The sequence below is a fragment of the Sminthopsis crassicaudata genome, chromosome 5 (assembly GCF_048593235.1).
Source record: "Sminthopsis crassicaudata isolate SCR6 chromosome 5, ASM4859323v1, whole genome shotgun sequence".
Classification (NCBI taxonomy): domain Eukaryota; kingdom Metazoa; phylum Chordata; class Mammalia; order Dasyuromorphia; family Dasyuridae; genus Sminthopsis; species Sminthopsis crassicaudata.
In genome coordinates this window covers 91,751,455-91,775,721 of record NC_133621.1, presented here as the reverse complement: position 1 = coordinate 91,775,721, position 24,267 = coordinate 91,751,455, and the positions used below count along the sequence as shown (strand labels likewise).

Below are 24,267 nucleotides of genomic sequence, written 5' to 3'. Positions count from 1 at the left end.
TATATTATAGATAAAAGACTGGCCAAGACTGGCCTTTAACAATGGAGGCATTTGATAGCCAGTCTCATATGGAATCTGTAAAGAAAGATTTTTGCTTTAGCCCTTTTGAAATCTGGGGCAGAGCAAGTTGGCAGAGAAAAGGCAGCAACTTGACTGAGATTCTCCCCCCGCCCCTTCTATCCTGCCCCAAACCACTCTGAACAACTTTATATATATATATATATTCCCCCCCCCCCCCAGGCTGGGGTTAAGTGACTCGCCCAGGGTCACACAGCTAGGAAGTGTTAAGTTTCTGAGACCAGATTTGAACTCAGGTCCTCCTGACTTCAGGGCTGGTGCTCTATCCACTACACCAAATAGCTGCCCCCTGAACAACTTTAAATAATGCTATAAAACAATTCTTGGAGCAAAAGAAACCACAAAAGGGCAGACTTTTTTTTAAACTTTTTTTTTATTAAAGCTTTTTATTTTTCAAAACATATGTGGGGACAATTCTTCAACATTAGCCCTTGCAAAACCTTGTGTTCCAATTTTCCCTTCCTTCCTCATGCCTTCCCCTAGATGGCAAGTAGTCCAATATATGTTAAACATGGTAGAAATATATGTTAGATCTAATGTATGCATACATATTTATATAATTATTATGCTGCACAAGAAAAATCAAATCAAACCAGTAAAAAATAAAATAAAATAAAATGCAAGCAAGCAACAACAAAAAGAGTGAAAATGCTATGTCGTGAACCACAGTTCCCACAGTCCTCTCTCTGAGTGTAGATGGCTCTCTTAATCACTGAACAATTGGAACTGGTTTGAATCATCATCTCATTGTTGAAAAGAGCCACATCCTACAGAATTGATCATCATATAATGTTGTTGTTGCCATGTATAATGACTAACATAGGACTATTATTGCCAAATTTTGAGACCCCCAGATCAAAAAGATTTTGCAAGAAACAAGGAAAAAATTCAAACATGCTGGAAATACAATTAGAATTGTGGACAAATGTTTTTTTTTTTTTTTTTTTTTTAACATGGGAAATGTGTACTACATGTTTAAGATTCATATCAACAATAGGGTACCTCAAAAGAAAGATTGGAAGAGTTAAGGTTAAAATAGTAAATATATTATACAAATGAGGTACAGAGGAAGAATAGACACAGAAGCATTACATGGGGAGGAGGGTTTGTAGTTCTTAAAACTTACATCAGGAATGGATTTAATAGGCAACACTACATAAATACCATCAAGCATCTTCCAAAATCTATAAAGAAATGAAGGGGGAGGAATGGGCAGATGGGGAAGCAAAGGATGTGGGAAGAAGATGGAGGAATCCATAGGTGGGAGAAGGTTAAGTAATAAGGTAAGTTAAGGAACAGAATTAAAGTCAGCAGGGATAGGAAAGATATGCCTGTGTGTACGTGGTGTGTGTATGTACGTATATGTATGTATATATGTATACATAAACATTTTTTCTTAACTATAGATTGCTTGGGTCTGTGAGGAGGAAAAAGGGGGGAAAAGAATAAAGGTACACAACAGAGAACAAAACATTTTACAAGGAAGTAAAGAAAAAATGGACATTCACAAATATAATTTCTTCTAATATATACTTTCTTGATCTGGTAATTTATTATATATTCTGAATCTATCTTGATGCCTTGCGGGGCATAAGACAATATTCTTTATTTTGTAATCCTTTTTTGTTTTTCTTATTTTTAAAAAATAAAATAGAAAAAAGAATTTAAATAATAAAAAAGAAATTAAAAATAAAAATGTATTCAGCACTTTAATAAGTGGAATTGACCACATGGAAAAGGAAATACAAAAGCTCAATGAAGAAAATAATTCCTTAAAAATTAGAATTGAGCAAATGGAAGACAGTGACTTGATGAAAAGTAAACAACAAAACTAAACTAAAATAATGAAAATATAGAAGATATTGTAAAATATCTCATTGGAAAAACAATTGACCTGAAAATAGATCCAGGGGAAAGAATTTAAAAATTCGACTCCCTAAAATCTATGATAAAAACTCTTTAAAAAAATTGTCAAGATAAACTGCCCTGATATTCTAGAACTGGAAAGAATCCAATCATCTCCTAAGAGGGATCCCAAAATGGAAATTCCCAGGAATAATTCCAGAACTCCTAGGTCAAGGAGAAAATATTGTAATCGTCCAGAAAAAATTATGAAACCACAGTCAGGACAACACAAGATTTAGCAGCTTCTATATTAAAGGATCTCGGAATATGATATTCCAGAGGGCAGAAGAACTAGGATTACAACCAAGAATCTCCTATCCAGCAAAATTGAGTATTAAGATTACTTCAGGGGGAGGAATGGAATGGACATTCAATGAAATAAACTTTCAAGTATTCTTAATGAAAAGACCAGTGCTAAATAGAAAATTTGACCTTAAAATACAAATCATAGAAAGATAAACATGAAAGGAAATCATAAGGGACTTTATAAGGTTAAATTTAACATTCCTACATTGGAAGATGATACTTGTAATTCCTAAGAACTTTCTCATTATTAGAGGAGTTAGGAGTATATATAAGCAGAGGGAACAGATGTGAGTTGAATATGAAGGATTAATATCTACAAAAATAAAATTAAAGGGTAAGAAAGGAATGCAGTGGAATAAAGGGAAAGGAAAAAATAGAATGGGGTAAATTATCTCATATAAAAGAGGTAAGAATAAGCTTTACAGGGGAGGGGATGAGAGGAATGTGAGGGAGTGAATCTTACTCTCAACAGAATTGGGTCAAAGAAATAACATGCTGGGTATAGAAATTTATCTTACCTTACAGGAAAGTAAGAGGGGAAAGGGGATAAGAGAAGGGGAAACAGTGATAAAAAGGAGGGCAGACTGGGGGAGGTAGCAGTCAGAAGCAAAACACTTGAAAAGGAACAGGATGAAAGAGAGCAAATAGTATAAATGGTGGGGGGAATTGAATGAAGGAAATACATTTAGCAATTGTAATGAAAAATTTTTGAAGCAAGTTTCTCTGCTGAAGGCCTCATTTCTCAAATATAGAGAACTAAATCAAATTTACAAAAATAAGAGCCATTCATCAATTCATAAATGATCAAAATATATGAAGTTGTCAGATGAAGTAATCAAAGCTATATAAGAAAAAAGATTCTCTAAATCACTGAGAAATGCAAAGTAAAAAAATTCTGAGGTATTACAGCATACCTACTAGGTATTGATTATTAGGACAGAAAAAAATGACCAATGGTAGAGTAGGAAAAATGAAACATTAGTACACCATTGGAGTTGTGAACTAATTTACCATTCTGTAAGAACAATTTGGAATGATAGGATTATAACATGGAAAGACATGAACTGATACAAAGTAAAATGTGCTGTCTACAAAGTAATAGCAATAATGGAAGATGATCAGCTGTGAATGACTTAGCTATTTTCAGAAGTATGATTCAAGACAACTCAAAAGAACTTAAAATGAAAAATACTATCCATCCCCAAAGAATGAATTGATGGTGTCTGAATACAAACTGAAGCATTTAAAAAACACTTTTTTTGATTTTTTCTTTTGGTTTGTATTTTCTTTCATAACATGACTAATATAGAGATATGTTTTGCATGACTACACATATATAACCTACATTGAATTGCTTGCTTTCTCAATAAAGGGGGCCGGAAGGGAGGAAGACAGAGAATTTGGAACTTAAAAGTTTAAAAAACAAATGTTAAAAATTATTTTTACATGTAACTATGGGAAAATAAAATATAAAATAAACTTTAAAAAATATGTTCTTTTCCCTCTGTGGCCTTGGGCCTCTCAACTGTTCTAGCATAATCTGAGATTCAAACAGGGATCTCAGATGGGAAGAAATCAAGATGGTGGAAGGGTAAAAAGAAACATAGCCAAGTTCTATCCTATAACTTTTCCAAAGAGATCTAGGAACACATAACCACAGGGAGTTTTTTCTAGCTAAGGTCTGAGGATACTGTGGATGGGATTGAACCAGGTACACCTTCAATGAATATTTTAGAGGCTGCATACCGGGAGTAGAAGAGGTCCAATAACTATAATAGAGGAGCCTAAACTTGTTCAGGATGTAGGAATAAGTAATAACTCTGCTTTTCACTATTCAGTTACAAGGTTGAATAGGGAGGTGCCTTTGGCCAAAATTGATTTCCTGGATAAAGAATGTAGGCCCTGGGTTATATATCAAACAAGATAATTGGTTCAAAAGCAAGCAGTCCCTATTTGCTTGTGACTCCAGGAGTGGACTGTGGTCTGAGTTCTGGCCTCTAATCCCATCTGAAATGTATAGTGAAATGAGTAACTGGGATAGGAACTTTAGATTAGGGTTGTAGGGGTTAAAAAGCCTCTAGAAGCAAGGAATGCAGTTCAAGGCATGTGGGAGGACTTGAGGGATAAGAGGTTCTGAGGCCTCCTACGTGGAGGTGGGACATAGCCCCAAGAGGTGGTACCATGCCTCCCTCCTTAGTGCTCTCAAAGCCTAGCAGGCCTCCCTCCTTCTTCTCGGGCCAATCCCATTATGCCAGGTTCCTAGAGGACTTCCCCCTTCCCCCATATCATCTGTGGGGTATAAATATGTGCTATCTCAGAATAAAGTTCTTTTTCGCTTCACCCCTATCTAATGGTGGTCTGTCTCTATGGGATCTGGGTTGGTGCCGGAAGACAGTAAGTGTGGCCTAGCCGTGCTGTCAACGGCCGGGCATTAAGAGTAGCTCTAAGGGGAGCTACCAGGTTAGAGTAACCCATAGGGGTGTAACAAGGGTAGCCTATGATTGATTCAGTAATTTTATGATTGGCTGATCCCCTATTTTTTATTTTCACATTTTCCCCAATTACACGTGAAAAAATTTAACATTTTAAAAAGTTTTGAGTTCCAAATTTTCTTTCCTCCCTCCCTTTAGAAGGCAAGCAATTTGATATGCTATAAATTTGCAGTCATGCAAAATATATTTATTATTCATATTGTGAAATACAGAAAAAACCCTAAGGAAAAAAGTATGCTTCAAACTGTGTTCAGATTCCATCAGTTCTCTCTCTCAAGGTCATTTTTCATAAGTCCTTGGGAACTGGATCATTGTATTGCTTTGAATAGCCAAGCCAATCACAGTTTGATCCTCTATTTAAAAAGGGTACCACAACAGGCATTTCCCACCTGGCTGCACTCCTCTGGATTTCCATCATGCCCTCAGGAATCTCATCATCCTGAAAGATCACATCTATTCAAACTCACATCTCAATAGCATCCCCTGGGCTCCTCCCTCCCTTTGACTGGAAAGGAGGGTGGATGATGGAACACTGCTCCCAGATCCTTCATGAAAGCAGAGTGCCAGGGGCAGCCATCTGATTTCCCACCAACCTATATTCCTATGGACTTCATTTGCTAGCCTTTCCTTTTTCTGTTGAGGGGAAAAATGCACAATAGCATTTTCACTAGGTGAAAGGTGGGAATGGTAACTATTTGCTTAATGGGGACTGGAAAAGCAAAGAAACTTGCCTTAGCTATGCTGGCATTGAGAGATACTACAGTCTTTCTTGGCCATTGACAAGCTAAACATATACCAACACTTTGATGTTTTGTTTTGAAATGAAAAAAAAATGTATATGACCTATCAATAAAAAAGTTTCAATTATGTAAGAAATCAGAGGGTTTTTTTTCTTCTTGGTATTTTTGATTCAGGCAATCTAATCTGGTTTATTCTTAAACCAAAAAGACAAATTAGGTGTTTAGCAGAGTACTTGGCACATAGGAATCAGGCACTATATAAATGCTAACACTAAAATTATGGTCCAAAACATGGAATAAACTTGGTTGCACAAATGACTTGTACCTTGATAGTCCCCAAAATTGATGTCTCTAAATTATAAAAATTTGACAATCTATAATGACCTCTTATTCCTTTGATATTTCAAAGGTACAGGCTAGAGAAGGGGGAAAGAGCAAGAAAAGTGACATACATGAAAATTCAATATAAGGAGCTGAAAGACATGAATTGAGCTGAGGATGTGAAAAGGGACACTGAAAAGCTAATCTAGAAAGAGACATAGCTACAGATCAATGGACCTTTTATTATATAACACATGCAATAAAATTTACAATAAAGCTATCTCATTTAATGATCAATGTCATTTCCTGCTATATGATTACATTTTTAAGTACTTAATTTTTTCCAATCAAAACTGATAACAGAATTAATAATAATACAAACTTCATAAATAAGTATATTAAAAATGGTTTGGAATGATTATCCATGAAACCAAACCTTTGTTATTAACTAATGGGTAAAGGAAATGAAGATCATGAATATTAGCTTTAATAATATAACACATTATGTTGAATTTGCCAGCAGTTTTGTTTAGTATCTATGTGTGCACTTTTTTTTAATTTTTTCATCATCTTGCCTTCTGTATCTTTTTTTTTTTTGAATTCTAATTTTTAAGGAATTGTTTTCTTCAGTTTAGTTCCATTTGGCTAATTCTTTTAAATGAATTTTCTTCAGTGGATTTTTCCTCTTTTGGAAAATTCTATTTTTAAAGTTTAGTCAATTTTTGTGCTTCCTTTTCCAAGTTCTCAACTCAAAATTCTGATGACTAACTCAATTTTTAAATTTTTAAAAAATCCTTTTGAGCTCTTCCAAGAGAATTTTTTGAGCTTGAGTCTATCTAATTCATATTCCTCTTTGAGGCTTCACATTTAGACATTTGGCCATTGATGTTCTGAGTTTGTTTTGATTCTGTTACCACAGCAGCTTTCTATGGTCAGGGCTCTTCTATGATCAGGGTACCTGTTGTGCCAGGATTTTGAGGCTCACCATTTACCTTCTGAGCTGTGGCTGGGGGCCTCACAGTTGGCCTTCTGTGTCATTGGACTGCTGAGCCAAGACCAAGGGGCTTCCACTGCTAATCTATGCTCCAGCTAAGAGCCTCCCTCTGCCTTCTTTTGTTCTTTTCTTCTTTTGTTGGGCTGTGCTCCCTATTTACCCAAGTGAGACAGACCTTTCCTTAATTTCTAAGTTATTTTAAGCTGGAAAATTATTTCACTCAGGATTTCTGTGGGTTCTGTCATTCCAGAACCTTCCTGACTTCTCCCCAATTTTGGCTCTGCTTCTATTTCTTTGAATTCTTCATATTTATCATTTGTTATATAACCCAGGGTTCAAGCAATAAAGACACCTACTTACAGTTTAATTTAATGGCTTCTGCTTTTATTAATTTTGTATCCCTCCTGAATAACACATTTGCATTTTTAACAGAGATCTTCAGTATCTGATGTCAAAGGAATTATACCAAAGAATGCAATTTCAGTCATGGTGGTGAAATCTCAAGGTTTTTTTTTTGGGGGGGGAGGTGAGATGATAGGGTTGACCTTTAGATCCTCTGAAATCATACTATGTAGAGGAAGGCTGTTAACTTAGCCCTAGTATGCAAAGCAATTGCATTAATGAAGTGGAAAAATTAAGTACAAGACAAAGATGCAAAAGATGATGATGAACAGGGAAGAAGAAATGTATGGGGAAACCAGTCTCAGGGCAGCAGTGCCATCTGCAGGGAAGGGAAAGCAATTAAAATTCAAAAGTTATCGAAAGTCCTTAAAAAAGGATATTTTGAGAAATCTAGTCCAGTCCTGCCTTCAAGGGGACCTACATCTCACCACACAATTTATAAGGATCTTTAGAAGAGATTCGCTAACCTTCCACTAAACCTTATTTGAATCCATAATTATAGGGAATAGAAACTAAGTTCTTATTATTATTGCTTCACAGGATTTTGAGAAAAATTGAGTTATGTTTTGCATGGCACTTGTAATAATGATTAAATATCTCTACAGGCTATTCATCCAACAGTTGCTAATTTAAAAATGGATGAATTGCAATGTATAGAAATGAAAGTATTACAGGATCAAAGTAGAGCTGAAAGAGACAAAAATCTGCAACCAAAGGGGTTAAATGCCCAGGGAAATATCCCCATTGATGAAATCATAAATCAATCCAGGTACTGAAATAAAACTCAAAATCATTGATATAAGTGCTCTAGAACATTTGTCCTCATCATCATTATACACAAGCTATACAAGCATTCTGGGATGTTTTGTGGCTGGGCTTGGTTGGACTCCTTGTAAGAAAACTCGTTGTAAAGCTCTATCCCAAACACCCTAATTATCCCTTTCTAAGCTAGGTATGCCTTTTATGTTCATCGAAGTCTATTTAGGTGTGTGTGCTTTTAGTCTGTGCCAATGTATCACTGTAAGGAAATCCACAAGTCACTTAACTTGTTTGACTCCATTTCCCCAACTGTAAAATGGGGATAATACTGCCCATCTCTCAAGGTTGTTGTGAAGATCACAGGAGATAATTATAACGCCTTTAGCACAGCTCCTGGCACACAGTAAGTGCTATATCAATTCTTGCTATTATTATTATGTACCAACCAGTGAATCGGGACACTTTTTGACAAAAGCGCAACCAGAGTCTGCCCTTTCACTCTAAGGGAAATAAAGTCGTGGGCACTCCCAAACTTAGGTATCGACGCGCGAGCTTCCCTCCCATCCAGGCACGAGGTTTTAACCAGCCTCTCCACCCCGCCTTCGGGACTCGGAGATAACAGGGACCGGGGACTCGCTGAAGCAGAGGCAGGCCTCGAGCGCCCCAGGGACCCGAGAGCACGCGGACCCCAGCGGTCGCTGGGCAGGAAGCCCGTCGTTCTCCGACTCCCGGGCCGACGCGCTCTCGTTGTCCCGAGCGGCCTCCTCCGAGCCGGCGCTGGCGGGGGCTGCCCAACGAGAGGAGAGAGGCCAGCCGCACTTCAGAGACGAAGCGGCCGGCTCAAGGTCACGCAGTGGGGACCGAGTCTTTGGCCTCCATCCGGGGCCACCGACAAGCGCTGGCCGAGCGGGGGCTCCGACACCGCCCCCCTCGGGAGGACGTGCAGGGGGCTTCAGACGGGCTCGGTCACCAGCAGAGAGAGGACGCCTCCTTTCGTGGGGCCCCAAGAACAAAACAACTAGGCCTCCTCCTCCTTTCCCCCCTCGTCAGCAGCTTCTCACAAAGACTGGACCGTTGTTGCCTAAGCAATCAGCCCCTAGCAACCGCTCCTTCGGACCGAGCACTTCCGTTTCCACTTCAGAGAAAGTGACGTCACAGGACTGTCTCTTCTCTGGGTCATCTACCCTAATTAGGGCCTCTTTTTTCCCCCTTCCAACTTTGCCCTCTTTTTTCCCCTGTAGAAGAGTCTTAGTAGATATGATCTCAGGTTCGGACTCTCACAAAGTTACATCTCCTAGGATGCACTGTTCAGCCTCACTGTTGGCTTCCCCGGGGAGTACAGAAAACCCCCCAGTCTCCCAGCATGCAGCGCTGCTGTAACCTGTGGCTCTCGAGGAGGAAAAGGGCTGCCTCAAATTTCCCAGCCTGCCGCGCTCCATTAGCAGACCACTTCAGATGTGGGCGGATTGCAGCGATTACCCGTGTCCCTCCCAACACATAGCCCTATGCCCATATATCACCGTAAGGAGATCCACAAGTCACGTAACTTGTTTGACTCCATTTCGTCAACTGTAGGAAGTCTTCAAGACAGCAGTTGTTTGGCGCGTGATCTACAGAGCTGTTCAGATTTAGTATAAATCCCGAATTGAAAAGAACTTTAGCGACCCTTCCCCCCCCCCCCCGCCCATTTTTCTCACTCAGCAGATGAAGACCTGACCTGTAGACAAATTAGGAGCTCCCGTAATCATACAGTCGCCAAATGGCCGAAGTAGGTCTACCGCCCTAGGCCTTCTGACTTAGAGTTCGGGACTTAGTTTAGCAGGTGAGCTAGGTCCACCTTTCATCCAAGCAAGGACCCCCGCTGCAAGGTGGGGCAGGGTTCACATTCTGCTTATTCTACTTGCAAGACTCCCATGTTGTGATCTTCACGTCTTTCTTCCACCTGGTAGTTGCTTAATGTTTGTTGAATTAAGCCCAGACTTTTGGCAAGATATTGAACATCCTTGGGGTTTATTTGTCAATTTCTGCCCTGCCAATTGCCGGTTTCTGTGGGGAGTTAATGAGATCATAGATAGGGACGGTGGTACTTTAAAAGTATCAAGTTCTGGGGTTTATAAGGGTCATTATTACTATGTAATGCTGCTGCTGCTGATCTTTGAATCTAGTCGTGGTGATCTGGACCTGAATACTCTCCTTTAGTTGGTGAAGGAGATTCTGGCTTTCTCCTTTAGTCATAGAGGTCCCTGAGATCCCAGAGAGCAAAGGCTCAGAGGAAGAGAAAGAGAAAGCCCGGAGGGTGAGTAGAGGATCCAAAGTAGTTTTCTTTGATTAGAACCATCTGCCCATGATGTTGTCTGAACATCCACTGTGAAGAGTCTCTTAGGGTGATAGGGAAAACAATTCCTTCCCTACTCTCCTAAGGCAGTTTTCCAAACTAGAGGGTCAGACTCTTTTAAGAAAGAAGCATAATATGACACCAAATAAGTGTAGCAACCTGTTCTATTTTCTGTTGGTTTGTTGTGCTTCATCCAATTTTACCTAAAAAGTATTCTAGGGATAAGCTTATTTGGGTTTCTTGCAAATTCATGTCTTCCAAACTTACCTTATAATTATTTTTCTCTGAATTTATAGTGGTGCCATCCTACTCTAATGTTTTTCAATTGAATTTTTACTTTAAATCTATGTTGCCTTTGCACCTTTCTTTGCTTGGCAAAATGGACGAATATTTGCTGGCTGTTCATTTTTTTTGGGTCCTCTTTCTCTCGGATACTCACTTATATTAGATACATTTAGATAAGAATTAATGATAATAAAAACCAAACTTTTCTTTTTCCTATTTTTTTTTAAAATAGAGAAGAATGGAGCTTTTTAAATTGCAGAGAATTTTCATTTAATTTCTATCCTTCTAATTTAGTTCTATTTTGATCTTTGCTCTAAATTCTTGATGATGTGACTGAATATTGACATCTGGTTTTAAATTGATTGCTTTATCAATAATTGCAAATTTCCTAACTGTTATGACATAGTTAATTTCCCTTCCTTCTTTCCTTCCTTCCTTCCTTCCTTCCTTCCTTCCTTCCTTCCTTCCTTCCTTCCTTCCTTCCTTCCTTCCTTCCTTCCTTCCTTCCTTCCTTCCTTCCTTCCTTCCTTCCTTCCTTCCTTCCTTCCTTCCTTCCTCCTCCTCTTCCTCCTCCTCCTTTCTCTCTCTCTCTCTCTCTCTCTCTCTCTCTCTCTCTCTCTCTCTCTCTCTCTCTCTCTCTCTCTCTCTCTCCATATTAATAGTTTTCTTGGGGAATAACTCTAATAATGGAGTTTCTGATTCAAAGGATATAGCTATTTTAGTCTTTATTTGTATAATTTCAAATTGCTTTCCAAAATTGGTTGCACCATTTCACAACTCCCATTAACAATCCAGCTCCCTTTCTTTCTAGAGAAAGAACCATTGACTACTGTCATTTTTTGAAATTTTTGCCACCTTTCAGGGTGAGGCATTTGTGTATTTTTTGTATTAGTGATATGGAGCATTTTTTTTTTTTTCATGTGGTTGTGAATACTTAGTAGGTTTTCTTCTGGGAACCACTCATATCCTTTGGCCTTTTATCTATTGGGGAATGCTATTATTTTTATACATACTGTGGGGAATGTAGAGATAAGATGAAGAACTAACAGGAATGTTTAAATTCTTTTTCTGTATTTTATTATTTATTATTTCTATGTCTCTGTGACCTGCATAAGTATGTTGTGTGTTAGCCAATATTTACTTAAACTTTAGATATATTTACTTGACCTGAAATGATGACATTTATCACTATTCAATGTTATCAGTATTTAGACTATTAGTTGAATGCTGTTAGCTTAGTAATCTAAATTTTGAAGGTCTGTTGGCACCCATGTCTAACATTCAATCAAGGGGAGAGGGCACCTATTTCTCAATGCTTTCCCCTCCCCTTCTCAATGCTCTCTTACTTATGATGTAATTTCTTATATAAAAACTATGCTTCTTTACTACTTCTTTAGCCTTCCTGCCTTGAGCTTTCTCTTTATCTCACGATGGGATGGTTCATCCTCCGGAGGTTTTCAATAAACAACTTTTCTGCCTTCTACTGAATGATCTCTGAGTAGTCATTTTGGGTAAGGGTCTTCTACATTTCTCACAATAATTATTATTTATGTATTTTGTTTATCAAACCCTTATGAAGAGAAATTTGATACAAAACTTTCCTGCTTGACCATTTTCCTTTTTAAAAAAAAAAATCTCAGATGCATTAATATTGTCTGACAGAATCTTTTCAATTTCAAGTCACCAAAGTTATTTATTTTATCTTTTGAAATGATCTCTACCTCTTGTTAATTAAGATTACATTTCCTATCTGTAGCTGTGAGTAATGTTTGATCTGCTTGTCTTCTAATTTTTCTTTTCTATGATTGTTTCTTATGTTATGGCTATTATTACATAGAAATGCTGTTGATTTTTGAAGATTTTGTAGCCTGGAACTTTGCTGAACCTATTAATTGTCTCAAATAGTATCTTTGCTGATTCCCTGCGGTTTTCCAAGTAAACCATCACATTATTAATTATCTTTTATTTCTTTCATTCCTTTGTCATATTATTATGATCAGCATTTCCAAGACTATTTTAAATAACAGTGAGAGGAGTGGGCATCCATGCATCACTCTTATGTTTATGAGAATGGTTCTAGCATATTCTCATTGCTCATACTTCTTTGGTTTGGAGTAGCTAGGTGGTATAAGGATCGAGGGCTGGCCCTAGAGCAGAAGACCTGAGTTCAACTGGGGTCTCGGACACCGGCCGTGTGACCCCGGACAAGTCATTTAACTTATTGTTTGAGCATGAAAAACCGAAGGACTCATTCAGGCCTGAGGTGTCCTCACTAGCTCAGGAGATCTGCTACTGCTCCAAATTTCTGGAGAAGGCACTTCTACTTTTACGTCTCCCTGAGCCAGAGGAAGACGCTTCTTCCGAGGGCACCTGATAGGAGGAAACTGGGAGTGAGATGAGCGGTTTAGGGAGAGCCCGGAGGGAAGGGATTGAGAGCATGGCCCTGGGCCCTGGGGTAAGAGCGGCGGAAGGGCAGCTCTGGAGTGCTCAGAAGTCACGGGCACGGAGCATTAGAACTGAACTTGAGAGCGGGGAGGCAGCTTGCGGGGGAAGCTGGGCCAGGACACCGAGCCCGTAACCTAACGGCCCATCTCCGTTCCAGAAGCCCTGAGGGATTCTCCTCCTTTCTGTCCCCCTGCGTTTCCCCCCCCCCCCCATACAAATCTCTGCTGCTTGTCCTGTTACTCAGAGCAACCCCGGCTCTCTTCAGTGGGAGGCCCTGAGCGGTGTGATTCAGTCACATGACCTTGTGGGGAACAGGATTAACATGATCAGATTTTTCTTGCGCATTTTATTAGGGGCAGGGTGCTCTGGGGAAAGGAGGGCGGGAGAAGCGGCCCCTTTCAGAGGTGCAGAGGCCGTCTGTGGTGTGAGGAGGGCTCTCCAGCTCGCCCCTTCTCCCCCCTTTCCCTTTGGCGCCCCAGCCTCGTCCCTTCTAACGGTCTCCCTCCCCTCTGCAGCCCCGGGGAAATGGAAAAGTAGATGTAGGCATGCGCAGCAGTCCCAGGACCTGCCCCCCGCCCCTCCCTTCCCCATTTTCAGCTTCCTTTTCTCTTTATCCCTACTCTCAGAGCCCAGGAAGGAGGAGGGAAGGGTATTCTTGGATCTCTTTTAGGCAGGTTCTTAGGAGTCATTATCGCCCAAGTGTAGTTCTGCCCGTTTAGGAGCAACAGGAGGAGGCAGCTCCAGCCTGGGCCATGGCCAAGGTCGAGGCAGCTCAGGTAGGCCCCTCGACTTCCACGGGGGCACTGAGGGGTGGAGAAGACCCCCGTGGTGGGCTCTGCAGGACCCACTGAGTGGCTGGGGCTCCGGGAGAGGTGCGGCCTAAACACCCGGCTCTCTGACGAATGGATGAGTGGGTTTAGCTGATCTTCCAGGTGTGCATGAGTGGGACCAGAATGGGGGGGTTTCCCCAGGGCCAGGATATTGGGGACATCTCCCTGTTTCTTGTGCTTTGGAGAGTCAGCCCCTCTAACTGCCCACTGCTGCAAAGAGACCATTTAGGTGATGACTCAGAGATTTGGAAACAGGTAGTGGCAGAGGTGGTGGTTTAGCCACCCAGTACTTACAAAGAAAGACACCAAGAACCTCTGTTCTTTCAGGTCCCTCCCCGTGCCCATTTCCCACACTACTGTCACCCAAAACAAAGGAGTGGTACTCGCATCCATACTCTAGTTGGGCTTTGTGATTTATTTTTTTCCATAAAGGCTGACTTTAAAAGTTTGTATTCATGAGATTTCATCTTTATGAATATTTTTTCCAGAATGGGGAGATGGAGGATCATGTGATTTAACCTGTACCTCATTCCTCTGGGGGTTTCCGAGAAGATCCCTTTGTATTTATTTGTGCCTCTATGTGGAGAAAGAAGAGGGATTGTATGCACATAACTAAAGGCACTATGTGCTGAAGATAAAAAAGACAAAACAAGACCTGGTCTTTATCCTCAAAGAACATATGGTCTGATATGGGAAAGGGAAAGATATGTACATAAACGTGTGTGAATGTATGGATGTACATGCACACACACACATAATTCAGAGCACGATAACAATAGGTGAAAAAAGTGGAGGCCAAAATAAAGTTTTGAGAGATTTGAGGAAGGGGAGAGATTTCCAGTTTTAGGGGGCAGGGACAGGGGTAGATGGGTGAGTTGGGTCTTGAAGTGAGGTAGAGATAGGGCCCGGGAGCCAGGAGCCAGGAGCCCGGAGCCCTTTGTAAGTGAAGGGGTTATTGTGAGCAAAGATGTAGAGGTAGAAGAAGGCAGGATAAAACAGGGGTGGATGAGTGTAAGCTTGGCTGGGCTGCTATATAAGTAGGTGAAGAGCAAGTCCACTTGAATGCCAGAACTTAGGATTTTATGTTTGATGTAGGACACAAAAGAGGAAAAGTTTTTGGGTAGCATAACGTGATCAGAGAAGCTCACTTGGGTGACAGTATGAAGGGTGAATTAGGGAATGGAGAGGTTGGAGGCAGAAGAACCCATTATGTCAGGCAGTAATTGAAATTCTTATAGTAGCTAGCATTTACAGGGTGCTCTAAGGTTTGAAAAGAATTTGATGGAGTTTATCTTATTTGATCTTCACAATCTGAGAATTAGGCCCTAATATTATTCATCCCCATTTTACAAATGAGGAAACGTAAGGTAGAGAACAGCCAGGTGATTTACTCAGTTCTTCCTGACTCCAAAACTTTCCTCACTGGGCCACCTGGGACATGTAAAGTCCTAAACCAGAACTTGTTGGGGACTCAGCATGTGAGTGAGAACTCTTCCCAAGACTGGGGGGCGGAATAAGAAGCTGCCTTTCTGGACAGGGCTGACAGCTCAATCCATTATGTGGCTAATGGAGTCCTAACCTGCTAGGGAAATTAAAGACCAGTGATGCTCCATTTCTTGAGGCAGTTGGTGCCACGATGGGATAGAGCTCTAGCTCTAGAATCAGGAAAGTAAGAGTTTAAATCCAGCCTCAGATGCTTAACAGCATCTGTGTGGCCTTGGAACAGCACTTGACCTCTTTGTGCCTCAGGTTACTCATCTATAAAATGAGGGGCTACCTGCTAGGTTGTGAGGATAAAATAAGAGAGTCTCTGTTCAGTGCTTTACCAACCTTAAAGCCCTCCATAAATGCTAGATGTTAAGACTTAGGACTAGTTCTTCATGTTACTATGCTGAATTGTTTATAAGGTGTCCCCTCTACCATTTCATATTGAAAAATATCGTCCTGTATCATCACCTAAAGCTGTTAGTTTTATAGAATTGACAATTATATAAATATGTAAACTAGTCCATATTGTGCATTAGTGAAAAAAGCAGAGATCTGTTTTTTTATTCCTCTAGATCAAGACCTTCCAGATAAATAGCACATTCAAACAGTGGCCTTTGTCAAGATTCTCTGCCACAGACTAGTTTAGTGGAGAAAGGAGAAAAAGACAAAGAGTTCTGATGTGGGAAAAGAATCATGTTTATGATTTGTTTATATAGGTTATTTATTCTAAACAAACTATGAATGAAACTGTTAATGGGTATTCAGGGAAAGACTGGAAAGACTGGAATAAGACATTGTGTGAACGGGGATTTCAGGTATTCCTAACGTTTGAGGATGTGGCCATCACTTTCTCTCAGGAAGAGTGGGGGATGTTGGCTCCCTGGCAACAACAGTTGTACTGGAATGTGATGAAGGAAAACTATGAAACCTTGAGCTTTTTGAATGCTGGTGAGTTTTGATTTTTCATGCATTTACACATGGGAAAGATCCAATTTTAGAAAAGGTAGAGAAAGTTTTATTTATTTTTATCTAGTGTCTAAATTGGAGGACTTGCAAGAAATAGATTTGATAGGCTGGTAAGAGGCTTTTACTGAGGAGATTCATTTTTGACTCATCCATTTAGGAGGCAAGAAAATCTGTGTAAGGTCTCCAAGGGGATGAATTAAAAGAATAGATTTTGGGTGATGGAAGGGCTGTAGAAAGGAGATCCTAAAAGTTGAAATGAAAGAACCAGATTAGGATGAACACTTAGAAACCAAGATACTAGAGGATGTCAAGGTGGATGCATATGCACAGAGCATTGAACCACCTTTTGTTCTCATAACCTGGCAATGGTTGCTTCATCATAGCTAAGTAAGAGAACAGGTGTTTGTGGGAAATTAGCCTTGGCATAATAGGACTACATACTGAGAATTTTGTTAACTTTGCTTCCACCAGGCAGATTGGGAACCCTGCCAGAACTATTGGCTACATTGGGACAAGTCTTTGAAACCTGGGAAGATCAGCAGAACTTGGTGAGAAGAGCTAACTTGGAAAGCTCATACTTGGGTGAGTATTTTCCTCTATTTTTTTTTTTTTCTTAAGGCAACTGATTTTGGCTAGGAACTCCGTCAGCCAGAAAGTGCAATGGATTGAGTACCCACATTTATATAATACTACCTGTTAAGTAGATTTGCTCTTTTTTTTTTTTTTTTTCTGTAGATAAGTACTTGTATTGTTTGGAGATGCAAAACTGGGATCCAGTGGGATGCTGGTAAATGTTTAACAACCAGATTATACCTATGGTTATACCTATGAAAGACTTTAAGTTTAATCTGTATCATTAATATTTTCTTTATCACTTTGTTAAATCTTGACAATTAACAAAACAAACCAAAACTCAAGCCCTGCTTGATTTTTAGCACTTGCTAATTTTGGAAGTGTCTTTAATATTTTTATTTTCTCTAGTTATGTCTAAAACAATTTTTTTACATTTGTTTTTAAAATTTTGAATTCCAGATTCTTCCCCTTCCTCCCTCCACATTGAAAAAGCCCATGTGAAGTTGTATAAAAAAATTTCTATTAACGTCATGTTGCAAAAGAAAACATAGATTCCCCCCCCAAAAAAAAAAAACCCCAACCCTCAAGAAAAAAAGTTTTAAAAAAAGTATCCTCAGTTTGTATTCAGATGCAATCAGAGCTTTCTCTGTGTGTGGATAGCATTTTTCATCATAAGACCTTCAGAGTAGTCTTGGATCATTGTATTGCTGAGAATAGCAGTCACTGACAACTGGTTTTCCCAAAATATTGTTATTACTGTGGACATGGTACTTTTCACTTTGCTTGAGTTCATGGAGGACTTTTCAGATTTTTCTAATAGCATCCCGTTCATCATTTCTTATAGAATAATAACATTCCTTTATAATCCCATACCACAGTTTATTCAGCCATTCCCCAATTAGTGGGTATCCCTTCCATTTCCAATTCTTTACCCTAAGAAAAGATCTGCTATAAATCTTCCTCTGTCTGTCTGTCTCTGTGTGTCTGTGTTTCTTTGTCTCTGTCTCTCTCTCCCTACCTGTCTGTCTATCTACCTACCAATCCATCTATCTATCTTGCTTCTTTTCCTTTAAAAAAAAAAGTCTCTTTTGGGATTCATGCCTAGCAGTGATGTCACTTTTGGAAGTGTCAGTGCTCACAATGAAAATGTAACAGTTGGCGCCAATTCAAATGACCTTCAGGATCCCACTGGGTCCTGCTTGTGCCACTTCTGTATGACTTTGGTCAAGTACCTTAATTTGTTTAAGCCTCACTTTTCGATAACATGAACGGCTCAGGCTGAATGACTTTTAAGATCCCTTCCTGTTCTAATGCTAGGTCCTATGAGTAGTTCCCTTTCCATGGTTCCTATGACGAGTTCCATAGAAGCCCCTTGGAATATTGATTTTTTTCTCTCTCTCTTACAGGTGTTGGGGTCAGGAAGCCTCCTAGGAAAGAAAGTAATAGGAAACAGCAATTGAGTGGGAATTTCCCAGGGGAACAAGGTAAAACAGGTTCTCATACTCCCAGCCACAAAAAGTCTCAAGAAACAAATCTTCTGTGTCCAGGACAGATGGATAATTTGGTGAGGATTGACCCCACTGGCAGTAGGCGAGACCATGGAGTCTTGCATAGCCTTTCTCCAGGTGAGAGAGCCCTCATGGAGAAGATACAAAACCAGGAGTTAGCCTCCGAGAACGAGCTTTCCCTGAAACCTCACCATTGTCCTGAGTGTGGAAAGCACTTCAAGAGACAGCATGAGCTTAAGGTTCACAAGCGGGTCCACACAAAGGAGCGGCCTTTCCCCTGCCCAGAATGTGGGAAGTGCTTCCGGCAGAAGTCAGCCCTGATGACCCACCAGTGGGTGCATAGCAAGGAGCGCCCCTTCACCTGCCCCGAGTGTGGGCGCTGCTTTGCCCAGAAACAATATCTGAGGAAACACCAGTGGGTACATAGAAATGAGCGCCCCTTTCACTGCACACAGTGTGGGCGCTGCTTTACCCAGAAACAATACCTGAAAAAGCACCAGCATTTACACAGTGGGGAGCGCCCCTTTGCCTGCTCAGAATGTGGGCGCCACTTTGCCCAGAAGCAGGACCTCAAGAAACACCAGCATGTGCACAGCGGGGAGCGCCCTTTCCCTTGCCCTGAGTGTGGGCGCCATTTTGCCCAAAAGCAGGATCTCAAAAGGCACCAGCGTGTGCACAGTGGGGAGCGTCCATTTCCTTGTGCTGAATGTGGGCATCATTTCTCTCAGAAGCAAGACTTGAAGAAGCACCAGCGTGTGCACACTGGGGAGCACCCTTTCCTCTGCCCACAGTGTGGGCATCACTTTGCCCAAAAACAGGGTTTGAAGAAGCACCTGCAAGTGCACCAGCGGGCACCAGGTGGTAAACGGCCCTTTCCCTGCCTTGAGTGTGAGCGCTCCTTCACCCGGATGTATGACCTAAAAAAGCACCAAAGAAGCATCCACAGCAGCGAACACTTTTTTGCTTGTCCCGGTTGGGATCAGAAGTTCAGCAATATGGCCAATAATTCCATCAGCTTGGAGTTGATCAAGCTTGGCCCACTGGACTGGTGAGCCAGGTCCTCCTCTAATGCCTTTTCCAAGATTTCCCTCAGGGATACACCATGCTAGGGGACCCCCTTCTGTTCCTCTTTATTGATCCATATTTTTCTCATCTGGAGATGGCGAAAGTGGTAAGGATATTGTGATACTAGAGCATGTTCGGCAACAGACAACCAGGACAGTAAGGGAACTGGTCACTTTACCATATGACAGGAGGTCCGGTCAAATTAATATGGATGTTTAGCCTGAAAATGAGAAGATTTGAGGGGACTTAAGAGCTACTGTCAAGTACTTCCAAATACTGTTACGTAGAAGAGAGCTTGGCTCCAGAGGACAAAGATAGGAACAGACATTTGTAGGGAAATAGATTGGGTTCCATGTAAAGTGAGGACTTCCTAACAGATTGTTCCCAAAGTGGATTAGGCTGTCTCAGGAGTTAATTCTATTTGGGGAGGTCTTCAGGCAGAATCTTGATTATTTGGTCAGGATACTACAGAGGGGATTCCTTTTTGGCTTAAACTAGGTATCTTCTCATCTCATTTTCAAATTTGAGATTCTATGATTGTGTTTACTATTCCAACTAAGATCTTATAGACTTATAATGGTTTAATTAAATAATGTTTTTAAATTTGAACAAAAGTCTTCCTTACCTTAACTCAAGTGTTGGGAACCTATCATAAAAATTTGCAGTTTCTTCTTCTTTCTTCTTCACTCCAAGATGAGGGAAGGGTAAGAGTGCCAGAGGTCACAGCTAATCCTAACTGGTTTCTGCCAATTCCTCCTTGTCTGTTTGGCAGAGTTACATAAAACAAAAGGCTTTTCTCTTGTTGAACTTCCTTTTTAGCTTCAAAACTGTTCTTAGTACATACCTTAGAAATAATTTACAACCAGCTTTAGAATAAAAATCTGATATTGGAGGAAGTAGATTATTCTCAGGGAAAAGGAGGTAAAGAAGCTGTAGGGAAAAATATGCTTAATTTTCTATATAACTGGCTTTAACTGTCTTTTTTTTTTTAACAGTAGCTTTTTATTTACAAAATATATGCAAAGATTGTTTTCAGTATTCTTGCAAAAACCTTGTGTTCCAAATTTTTCTCCCTTCCTTCCCCTCACTTCCCTCCCCTAGATAGCAAGTAATCCAATATATGTCTGACTATACTCTTAAAAATCATGTCATATGCCACTTTAGCTTGAGTCAAAAAGTGGAAGCCAAAAACCTAAGTATTTCAGGGTTTCAAGACTCTAGGGAAAACATTTTGGGGTATAATTATCATACAAAGCTTATGAATCCATGAAAAAACACCAGCTGAGGCTCCCCAGTTCCATCAAAGAACAAAGTCTGCATTATCTCCCTAAGGACTACAGTGACTAGTCTATCAGTGTGAAGTGTTCCTGTCAATTCCTTCCTGGGAGGCTTCACAATGAAAGCTGCAAAAATCTATACTTAGTAATACAATTAATTCTGCATTAATCACATTTAGATGATTTCATTGAACAAAGTGGAGGAAAAGAAGGAAACAAGCTTTTATATAGTGCCTACTGTGCCAGCTCTTGACAAATATAATTTCATTTGATCTTCCCAGCAACCCTGAGAGGTAGGTCCTTATTCACCCCCCTTTTACAGTTGAGGAAACTAAGGTCTACTGCAGTTAAGACTTGCCCAGGGTTACATAGCTACTATCTGAGGCTGGATTTGAATTCAGGTCTTCCCGACATTAGGCCTAGCACCATCCACTTTGCTTCAATATTCAACTGAATAAAGTTTTATTGAATGCTAATAATAAGAATGCTGATAATATGCTAACAGAGTGCCCTGCACATAATAACTGCTCAATTAATGATTATTTAGTTGCATTGAAAATTGTTTAAACCCAGATTGACTTTCTCTAGATTCTAACCATGTGTGAGTTACCTCTTCAATCATTTTGTGGAGTTTTCTCATATAATGAATGTATTCTCTTTTTAAAATTTTATACTTGTGGAAGGAAAATAGTTATTTCTGACTTGATGCCCATGACAGGGAAGTGAGAGGCTTGAAATGTAGGAAGAGAAAACTGAGAACTTTTTAAAAATTCATACTTTACAAATTTTACAATTTGAATGAAAGAATGTTACCCAAGATACTGTGAACCAAACCAGCAAAAAATCATCCATAAATAGATAAGAGGGATGACACCTTTACAAAAACGATAGAAAATTGGGCAAATATGCCAAGATATACCACTTAGAGAAATAAACTTCCACTTAATAGGGTTTTATTTGGCTTTTCCACATTTAAATAAACCTGTAAGATAGAATGTTTAGAGAAACCAAGTAGTTTTCCTTAGTCATTGACCATTTTCCCTGATAACTATTACTGAACATTCATTGAATATCAGTATATTGGATAGATTTCTGAAATAAAGCAAGGCAGATGATTTGGGGAATTATCTACCAGGAAAAAAAAGTTCATAGAAGAAACAGTTTTGATTTTTCCTAAACTTGAAATAATAGTGGGGTTGAGGAGGAGTTAACTTGTAAACTCTTATATATTAAAGCAAGATTATTTCCCCCCCCCCCCCAAATGAAGGACTAACTCCAGGAGAACATCTATATGTATTTTTTCTCTACCTGCTGTAGGATCTTGTCTCTCTGTAATAGTTTCTATTGTATCTTACCAATGTTCCCACAAGTCTATTGCTGACTGTGAGAGTTAAGATTAAGGTGAAGGATAGTGAGATGGCTGGGAGAAATTCCTGAAGACTCTACATCTGATGCCTGAGAACCAGTGTGAAGGTGAATTGGGGAGAGTGTGACAGAGCAGTCAATAATAATACACCATAGGGTCATGGATGGTGCTGTGGGTGGGAAGTCAGAATTGTAGCTATAGCTGGATTTCAGAACCACTAGATTCTAGTCTCTTAAACTACATCTTTTCCTCTCAGATAAAATGGAATATGGCATGGTAAAGAGTGAGCTAATTTTGGGAGTCAAGATGACCTATATTTACATTCTACACTTTTAAGTCAATATATGTTGAAAATATATAAGGATAATAAAATATTTGAAGCACTTTGTAGGTTGAGGATCATATGAGATAATGTATATAAAATTATTTTGCCAAATTTTAGAGTGCTATGTAAATGTCTGTTGTTACTAGGCTCATATGATCCTGCCCATGAGAACTTGGGTATTTTGAAGTGGGAGTGGGCAGGAAAATAATCATTCTGGACTCATTTTTTGAGCAGGATGCATTTGTAAGAAGTAATTCATTTGGAACCCTACTTTATTCCAGTCAGACTTATATCAAATTGATTAATACTGTGATAATAAATTCTGTATATTAGGCCCCAGAGCTCTGAGATGCAGATTGTAAGTTCACTTATTTAATTATAGGAAGCTGACTAGAGGCCCTTCATCCTTGTTTTTCTTTGTCACAGGGACCAATCCCAGTGTGGCAGAAGTGACTCAACTACATGGAAAGTCTTCGAGTTTATTTTTTTACCTCTGGACCATTCTCTCTTGTCCAATACAGCAGGTGACCGTATTATGACCACTTAGTCAGTGAAGACATCCCATGCTTTAAAATCTATGATTCCCCTGCTGACAATGCCATTTTTGGCCCCAAAAGAGCAGTCTACCAACCAGTGAGATTTTGTATTTCACTATGCCTCATTTGCATATTTGGGAATCAAACTTTATAAATACAAGGCCCTGGAAGAAGAAATGCATCTCAGATCATGAGGAAGATCTGAGGTCCACTCCATTAGAGGGGACCACAGACCCTTTAATAAAGTGTCATCGACTCAGAGCTCTGCCTCAGTCTTTTATTGTAGGTTGGGCAGTTTTAATCCTCACACATTCTCCTATCCCTTTAAGTAAAAAAAAATTCTGATATTAAAGTATGCTGATAGTGAAAATGCTGACTTTTTTTTTTCTATGTCCACAAACATTTGCAAATCTGAGATCTGGAGGAACTATTCCTTTAAAAGACAAGACTTCTTCTTTTTCAGCCTAATATTTATTGTTCTGTTGACATTATACAAATTATGAAAAAAGAATGAGAAGGGAAAATAATGTATTTAAGGAAAGAAATCCCTGTCCTTCCCAGTCCTCTTTTTATTTTTCAATCTTTCCTAAAATTTTAAAGTTTCAGCAAGAAATCACTTAGATATCTCTCCTTACCACTGTTTTTGCTTTGAAATGAAAGGATAGGAAGGGTAGCTAGGTGGCACAGTAGATAGAGCACCAGCCCTGAAGTTAGGAGTACCTGAGTTCAAATCTGATTTCAAGACACTTAACACTTCCCAGCTGTGTAACCCCCGGGGCAAGTCACTTAACCCTAATTGCCTCAGGGGAAAAAAACGAAATGAAAAGATTGGGAGAAAAGATGCTTGTTCTTTCAGGAAAAACAAACAAACAAACAACAACAACAAAAACAACCAACCCTGAGAAATCGTCACTGGGCTTGGTGAAGGTAAAGATCATCCCTCTTATTAAAAGATTGTTGTCAACATGACCAAATATTAAAACACAAAAAATATAGTTGTAATGACTGATGAGCTAGAAGGTAGTCTGGGTTCCAAGGAGAATAAGATATATCTTTTGAATATCCTCAAGTCTGACATTATCCATAAAATCAATTACTTCTAATTCCAGAGCAGAGGGAATTCAGAAATGACACTGTCCTTTGACTCCTCTCTCTGGTCATACATGAGTGCATTTAACATCTGTGGGTATCCCCAAGATAATTCACCACAGGCTAGGTATTTATCTCGGGGGGAAAAATCCTTTTTTGGCCAAACGGGAAAAAAACCTCCA

General features: G+C 39.8%; 1 protein-coding gene across 7 annotated transcripts; it reads left to right on the top strand.

Annotated features, from left to right (window-relative positions):
* Window positions 1-12,109: 12,109 nt before the first annotated feature.
* On the top strand, window positions 12,110-23,257 carry LOC141542895 (uncharacterized). Of its 7 annotated transcripts, none has more exons than XM_074267590.1 (5): window positions 12,110-12,128; window positions 16,238-16,328; window positions 16,818-16,928; window positions 18,326-19,475; window positions 22,887-23,257. In XM_074267590.1, exons 2-5 carry the CDS (start codon window positions 16,250-16,252, stop codon window positions 23,005-23,007), a joined length of 1,461 nt encoding a protein of 486 aa, XP_074123691.1. In that variant the 5' UTR covers window positions 12,110-12,128; window positions 16,238-16,249; the 3' UTR covers window positions 23,008-23,257. The 7 variants fall into 7 exon arrangements, 6 of the variants coding, with proteins under 6 accessions (XP_074123691.1, XP_074123688.1, XP_074123687.1 ...); XM_074267587.1 differs by lacking the exon at window positions 12,110-12,128 and adding an exon at window positions 13,482-13,838; XM_074267586.1 differs by lacking the exon at window positions 12,110-12,128 and adding an exon at window positions 13,482-13,838 and having other exon boundaries at window positions 16,196-16,328.
* Window positions 23,258-24,267: the final 1,010 nt, after the last annotated feature.

Excerpts from the sequence above, each read along its gene's own strand:
- LOC141542895 (XM_074267585.1), top strand. The coding sequence starts at position 16,118 with ATGAATGAAACTGTTAATGGGTATTCAGGGAAAGACTGGAAAGACTGG. Across the intron at positions 16,929-18,325 it reads CTTGGAAAGCTCATACTTGG|GTGTTGGGGTCAGGAAGCCT; the intron begins GTGAGTATTTTC and ends TCTCTCTTACAG. Across the intron at positions 19,476-22,886 it reads AAGCTTGGCCCACTGGACTG|GGACCAATCCCAGTGTGGCA; the intron begins GTGAGCCAGGTC and ends TCTTTGTCACAG.